Source organism: Centruroides sculpturatus, unplaced genomic scaffold (assembly GCF_000671375.1).
Source record: "Centruroides sculpturatus isolate CEXI.00-Female unplaced genomic scaffold, Cexi_2.0 scaffold2692, whole genome shotgun sequence".
In the NCBI taxonomy this organism is placed as follows: Eukaryota; Metazoa; Arthropoda; class Arachnida; order Scorpiones; family Buthidae; genus Centruroides; species Centruroides sculpturatus.
In genome coordinates this window covers 4313-11714 of record NW_019386861.1, presented here as the reverse complement: position 1 = coordinate 11714, position 7402 = coordinate 4313, and the positions used below count along the sequence as shown (strand labels likewise).

The 7402-nt window shown below is 33.4% G+C and overlaps 1 protein-coding gene across 7 annotated transcripts; it reads left to right on the top strand.

Annotated features, from left to right (window-relative positions):
- The first annotated feature begins 2251 nt into the window (after positions 1-2251).
- LOC111615862 lies at positions 2252-5875 on the top strand. 7 transcript variants are annotated; one of them, XR_002755150.1, is made up of 3 exons: positions 2252-2391; positions 2486-2680; positions 5714-5875. XR_002755150.1 is itself a non-coding variant. In XM_023357298.1 (3 exons), exons 1-3 carry the CDS (start codon positions 3301-3303, stop codon positions 5754-5756), a joined length of 336 nt encoding a protein of 111 aa, XP_023213066.1. In that variant the 5' UTR covers positions 3028-3300; the 3' UTR covers positions 5757-5875. The 7 variants fall into 7 exon arrangements, 2 of the variants coding, with proteins under 2 accessions (XP_023213066.1, XP_023213065.1); XR_002755149.1 differs by having other exon boundaries at positions 2458-2680; XR_002755147.1 differs by lacking the exons at positions 2252-2391; positions 2486-2680 and adding exons at positions 3028-3499; positions 3594-3788.
- Positions 5876-7402: the final 1527 nt, after the last annotated feature.

The following is a 7402-nucleotide window of genomic DNA, read 5'->3' as shown; positions in this document are numbered from 1 at the left end:
AAAGCAAACTTCTAAATAAAAAATTAATATTGTAGAATAGAGACTTGCGATTATTGTAATTTTTGTCAATGTTGTATTTTGAATGTATTTAAATATAAATAGAAAAATATACATTTTTTTTATTTGTGGGCTGGGCTGGTAATAAATTTTCCACACAAAAATTTTAGGGCCAGTCCGCCCCTGCATGTCTAGTCGGAGAAAGAGCCTATAGAGCTAAAATCTCCATATAAACAACATCTGAAAAGAAAGTAAGGAAGGAAGGAAGGACTTTTGTGCAACGATTATCTATTTTGGTATTCTTGGGCAACAAGCTTTTGGTATTATGCATATTTATTTGTGAATGCAGTTTTACAACATATATATTTAACAACTCTCGTAATATTCACTTTTTTTTTTTTCAGAATACGTGGATGTTTGCTCTGTTCCTTGGCATTCACCGTATATTCTACTAGCAAATAAGTCCGGCGTTGCTCGGGCAAAAAGTAACGATAGAGAAGATTAAGATTATTATATTATAGCCAATCTTATCCGTTTTCACAGAATGCAAGAATTAGGTCTCCCTGTTTCCAGACTAATTAGAAAATTTTTAGATGGGTTTAAAAATATGTTCGATTTCCTGAAAAAACGCAAAATACCGCATCTGCGCCTGTAAACTTGCACGTCGCTTTCTCTTAACACTTCCATTGTTAACACTTCCCCGAGGGGGGAGTGTTAAGAAGGGAGAAAAATCCCTTCTTAAGCCAAGATTCCACTAGCGTAAAAACCTTCGCCGTAAAAACTTTTAATTACGTGACCTATTTGCGTTTGCCTCTGGATTGCGGTGGAGGTCTGGCTAGCGAAGTTTTTACGGCGACGGTACTATCGAAGTTATAAAGACAATGATTATATTCTACAAGTTTTTTCTGTATTATAATTACAAATGTAGTAAAAATAATATCTTTACTTTCATATACAGTATTAACTTTTATTATCGTATTATTAATATAATATACAGCACTTAATAAGCTTAGCTTTTTTCATTATATACTCCTCTAAATTGAAGGATTTTCCTTTGGCCGTCCGTATCGCGTGATTTAGGCATCCATTATTATAATCGGGATACTTCTTGTCGTAGATACACGAATATTTTCGGATGTTTTCGATAAATCTTTCCAGATCTATTCTAGAGCAGTGGCATACCGTAGTGGGGGCGGCAGGGGCGGCCCGCCCCGGGCGGCACTTTTTAGGGGGCGACAAAATTACCTTTTAGAGGGCGGCAAAATTTCACAATAAATGATAATAATATCTTGTAAAAATTTGAAACTTCCTAATCTATACTTGCATCGCTCCTACGATAGTTCTATCGTCCGGACAATCCGGGAATCGACTCGCCGTCCGGGTGAACTAGTAATTTTTTCATATACACCACTAATATCCAATAGAACTATTTTAAACAGGTCGCTGCACTACCACCGAATTTTTCATTGCTTGTTATGTGACAAAACTGAATTTNAGTAGAAACTAATAAAGATGCGATTTTATTCTCTTACTGCATTGCTTGCAAAAATTGCTCTATTTGTTGTTATAATATATTATTCAGATATAACGTGTTATTAACGAAGATTACTGCTGAATTTCGAAGAGATTGGTCCTCCCGTTTGAGAATGGAAAAGAATGAATCGAATAATTCCGTAATTAAAAATCATTAAAATTGACAACGGATTCAAATGTGGATTGTCCTCGGATTGTTCACATTTTACCACCGTTTTTGATGGTGCGTGAATATTTGAGTTGAATATAATTATTTATAATAGTTTCGAGATAATTCATTTTTTAACATTAAAAGATGAAAGATGAATGAAAGATTATTTCCAGAAATTTTAGACCCACAAATTCTGAAAAATAAATTAGACATTATTAAATTTTAAATATTAGATGGCGCCACTTTTTTTTTAAATTGACAGTTAGGTTGAACGATGTCCAGCAATGAACTTGCTGGATTTCTTGTAGATTTCGGTTGGGGAAAGGGCAAAATGTTTTTATGAAAAGTACTGAATAGATTCAAATTGTTTTCCGACGAGCTAAATCTTTTTCGAAGAAATCGAAGGAGACGTTTCATTTGGCTGTTTTCTTGGTGTTCGTTTACTTCCCATCGTCTTGGGATCGGTTCGTAACTCGTCGCTACCAAAAAGAAGTGGAAATAAATAGGTGTAATGCACGAATCTTCGCTCGTTACTAGTGACGTATTTCTGTTTTGGTTACAGAAAAAATGTCGACAGAAGTTTTATCTTACTCTGTTGATAACCCACGATTGTTTGCGTCCGAGAAGACACAGAGGTGAAGATTGTGTTGTCATTTCAGCCGTACGACAAAATGAATGCAAGCATTTGGAATTCTCGTCCACACAGGCAGGTTAGTCCTTTTGTCGACTCTTTGACTTTCGCCATTATATTTCGACAATCGATAATCTGGGTGTAGATTATTTTAAATTTAACAGAATTAACAGTCTTGATTAAAGGAGAAAATCTCGTTAACGATTTCACCAGAAAGAAAAAAAACAGAAGGAAGATTTTAACGAAGCGGAAGAGGAGACTTCTCAGGTAACATTTGATGATGTATGGAATTCTTCTCGTTCTCGTGGACTGTGGTAACAAGTATTCTGGTATTTTCTGTGTTTTCTTGTCTGAACTTTATTAAATTAGTAAGTAGATTTTTACTTTTTTCCTAAGGTAATTTTAATTAAAAAAACTTTTCAAGAAATGATTCAGTTTGTATAACTTAGTTCTGCAATGAAAGCTGTAAAATAGNAATCATTAAAATTGACAACGGATTCAAATGTGGATTGTCCTCGGATTGTTCACATTTTACCACCGTTTTTGATGGTGCGTGAATATTTGAGTTGAATATAATTATTTATAATAGTTTCGAGATAATTCATTTTTTAACATTAAAAGATGAAAGATGAATGAAAGATTATTTCCAGAAATTTTAGACCCACAAATTCTGAAAAATAAATTAGACATTATTAAATTTTAAATATTAGATGGCGCCACTTTTTTTTTAAATTGACAGTTAGGTTGAACGATGTCCAGCAATGAACTTGCTGGATTTCTTGTAGATTTCGGTTGGGGAAAGGGCAAAATGTTTTTATGAAAAGTACTGAATAGATTCAAATTGTTTTCCGACGAGCTAAATCTTTTTCGAAGAAATCGAAGGAGACGTTTCATTTGGCTGTTTTCTTGGTGTTCGTTTACTTCCCATCGTCTTGGGATCGGTTCGTAACTCGTCGCTACCAAAAAGAAGAGGAAATAAATAGGTGTAATGCACGAATCTTCGCTCGTTACTAGTGACGTATTTCTGTTTTGGTTACAGAAAAAATGTCGACAGAAGTTTTATCTTACTCTGTTGATAACCCACGATTGTTTGCGTCCGAGAAGACACAGAGGTGAAGATTGTGTTGTCATTTCAGCCGTACGACAAAATGAATGCAAGCATTTGGAATTCTCGTCCACACAGGCAGGTTAGTCCTTTTGTCGACTCTTTGACTTTCGCCATTATATTTCGACAATCGATAATCTGGGTGTAGATTATTTTAAATTTAACAGAATTAACAGTCTTGATTAAAGGAGAAAATCTCGTTAACGATTTCACCAGAAAGAAAAAAAACAGAAGGAAGATTTTAACGAAGCGGAAGAGGAGACTTCTCAGGTAACATTTGATGATGTATGGAATTCTTCTCGTTCTCGTGGACTGTGGTAACAAGTATTCTGGTATTTTCTGTGTCTTCTTGTCTGAACTTTATTAAATTAGTAAGTAGATTTTTACTTTTTTCCTAAGGTAATTTTAATTAAAAAAACTTTTCAAGAAATGATTCAGTTTGTATAACTTAGTTCTGCAATGAAAGCTGTAAAATAGGAAAACCGAAGGGAAGTCAATTCTTCTTAAAATACATTTATACCTAATTTTCTTATTTTTAAAAATCACAGATAAAACTACTTTATATATAAAGATTTGAAATACATTGATACTGTTCTTGGATAAGAAAAAGTAATTTGAATTCATTCATATGCCTTTGTGTCTTTATCATAAAATTTATTATGTATCTACTGGGACATATCGTATTAGTAGGTGTCCGAGTTCTGCGAATTGAAACTTATTCGGAAAAAACAATCTTTATTGTTCATATGTTTGTTTTATATAGGTTTATTGTTTGAAAATATAATACCAAATTTATGTTGATCTTTTTTAATTTAAATGTAATTATCCACTAAAAATCTAAGTCATTTTAATGGTATCATTGTCGGGAAAATATAACATTTTATTGGATTCTTTTAGCAAGTAGTGGCAGTAAACCTGCTGACAAAGGACCGAGAGGTTCGAAACACAACGTGTGTACAGCTGAAAAAGTGAACAATAAAGAATTTAGTGTTGTAACGAATAGTATATTCGGCCTCAGGCCGAATACCGAATATTCGGCCAAACTATTCGGCTCGATTAACGTACGTACGAAAATTGGAGCGCAAACCGCATTATGGCAAGGATCCTGCTCTCTATTGGCCCGCTGTCACTACGCTTCTCCAATCGCGTTAATTCTTGGCAGTTGTAGCCGACAGACAAGAGTGTCATGGAAGTATGTGATAAATGATTATATCAAATGACCTACACTTGTAAATAACGGAAAAAGAACAGAGAAGGGCCGCGAAGTGAAAATGTGAAAATAAATATGAAATTGAGTTGATAACATAATCGAACAAGTCGAGGCAGCTTATTGGCACGAAATTCGCAGCCGTCAATGCCAAACAATTGTTGTCATAGACTTCGGAAAGCTAAATGCTTGTAATGAAAGTCACTTAGCTTGATAGCCCGAACGTGCCTAGGGCCGTTCGGGCTATCAAGCTGTCTCGAATCTGTGAAATCATAACTGTGACTTATATCGACGTTCTATCTGTCTCTTTTCTCCGTTATCACCAAGCTGAGTCACGTAATTGTAAAATGGGAACTCTACGAGGAAAAGTGAAGAATCGAAGTATTGTGAGCGCGTATTATGATGTATGCACAGGCATACATGGATTAGAGCGATAGAGGTAAGAGAAAGGGAAGAGCAAAGACGAGCGCTTAAAAAGAAGGATAGGCAGGGCCAGTTCCTCAGATGTGCGACGATTCTCGAACTAATAGGTGTGTACGTGTGCTGATCTTTGTAATTATAAATTGTGAATACATGTGACTAATATTATTTTCTTTTTTATTTTGTGCATGTTACAAGTTATAAATAAATATAAACAAACAACACTAACTCGATAACATTAAATCTAAATACCAAAATGATTAATTTACTGTGTTTTTGTTATTTATTACTCCTGTTTTTAGGTATTCGGTGATTCGGCCGAATAGTGAAAAATAGGCCGAATACTGAATAGTAACCGAATAATCGTTACATCACTAATAAAGATCGTTTTTTCTGAATAAGTATCCTCAATTCGCAGAACCCGGCACAACTATAATAAGTCCTACTAATACCATATGTGCCAGTAGACACTTATATAATAAATTAATTTGAATTACTTCCATTTTCAGGTTTTAAACCGAGCCGTAATTTTATGGCCTGAAATGAATGTTAAAGGAAGAATTTCTAAATTTACTAATTTAATATTGAAATCTTTAAATTTAAGTTAGAAAGTAATGTGTGGCGGTATTCTCGTATCTGATTTCATTCGGGACTTTTTGTTTCTTTCAGATTCACTACCCGTCAATCAAAAACATTCCTGTTAACTAAGTGAAGAATAGTTTCCAGGAAAGCACAAGAATAGTTGATGGATGTGTTGGACTTCTGTCGTTAACGGAACACTAAAATTGAAGCCAGTGTTGTAAAATCGTTACAAGAATATATCAACAAGGAAAACATCTTTCATGCGAGTGAAGAAAAAGAGAAAAATCAACGAAGATATTTTAAAACTATTTTTCAAATATTTTGTTTTTGCAAAATACACTTTATATAAATTGTTTTCAGAAAAAAATGTATAAATTACATTTGTTATTAATTTGTGATATTGTTTTAGTGTTTGGGTAATACCTGTGAATAGTTAGTGTTTCTGGAGTAATGTTTTCCTTCGTATAAGTTTAACTTTTACATTTTATTCAAAGAAAAATACCACAGAAACAAAAATTCTTTTTCTATCTGCATCCTAAACATTAACAGTACTTTTAAAACAGTGTGATTTAAATTTAGATATTTGATTTAGAATAAATTGAAGAGAGTTTTGGTCTTTAAACATTGGTTTTTACTATTTTTATTTATTGGATTTTACAGGTTTAAAACTTGAGAAGAGAAAGAATGGGAAGTTTCAATGTGACAGTTGCAAGAAAATATTCATTTCGAAGCGAGGATTTGTATGTCATCGAAGGATTCACAGTGGAGAAGGACTCTTGTCTTGCAAATTCTGTAATCGTCGGTTCAATCAATCCAGCAATCTTCGTACCCACGTCAACACTCACACCGGAGAAAAACCCTTTACCTGTGATCATTGCAAACGGAGTTTTGCACACAAAGGAAATTTGATTCGGCATCTCCGAGTGCATACAGGGGAAAAGCCATTTTCATGTACTTGTTGCTTACAAAAGTTCAGTTTTAAACGTAATTTAAATAATCATATTATCAAATGTCATAATAACAATCAATAACGCTCTTCGTTATGAAGGAAAATGTTTACAAAAGTATTTATTCTTATTAATATTCGCATTTAGATTTTTTTTAATACAAAAAGAAGAAATTTTTGAAGTTTTATTGTTTTCATTTTGTAACTTTGCTATTGTTTATAAAGCAATTGCTTTTATGTACCGAAAGAAAATAGTTTCGTTGATTAAAAAATGATTCTACAACGTAGAATTAACATGGTGTAATTTTACTGATTTATGTACATGTGTCATTGATTAATAGAGAAGAATACATGATACGATAGAGGGTGATACAACGCACAGCGGTTTGTAACTTTAAAATATGGATTCTAGCCTCTAAACATTTTATTAACAATTTTTAATGTCGAAGAACGTTAGTTTTAGAATCGGTAGGCGCTTAAGAATCACCAAACAATTTTAACAATAACAAATATCCGTTTATTAACTATAAGCTATTTACAATTAGGCTAAACATAGGCTGTTTACAATTGGAAGGTTGAACATTTGAACGATCCCTTTACAAGGCTAGTACATTGTGTATTCGTCCGTGAGTTTACATAAATTCTCGGACGGATAAATACATTGTAGAGCAGGGGTGGCCAAAACGTGTCGCATTGGACGATTACAAGTGGCGCTTCAGTTAGTTCTGAGCAAAATTGTCAGATTTGGCTTTTATGCGATTAAGAATATTATATAAAAAAATAAATTTTTTACAGTCTGTCATAGCAAGTTCATTTGTTGCACAATTCGT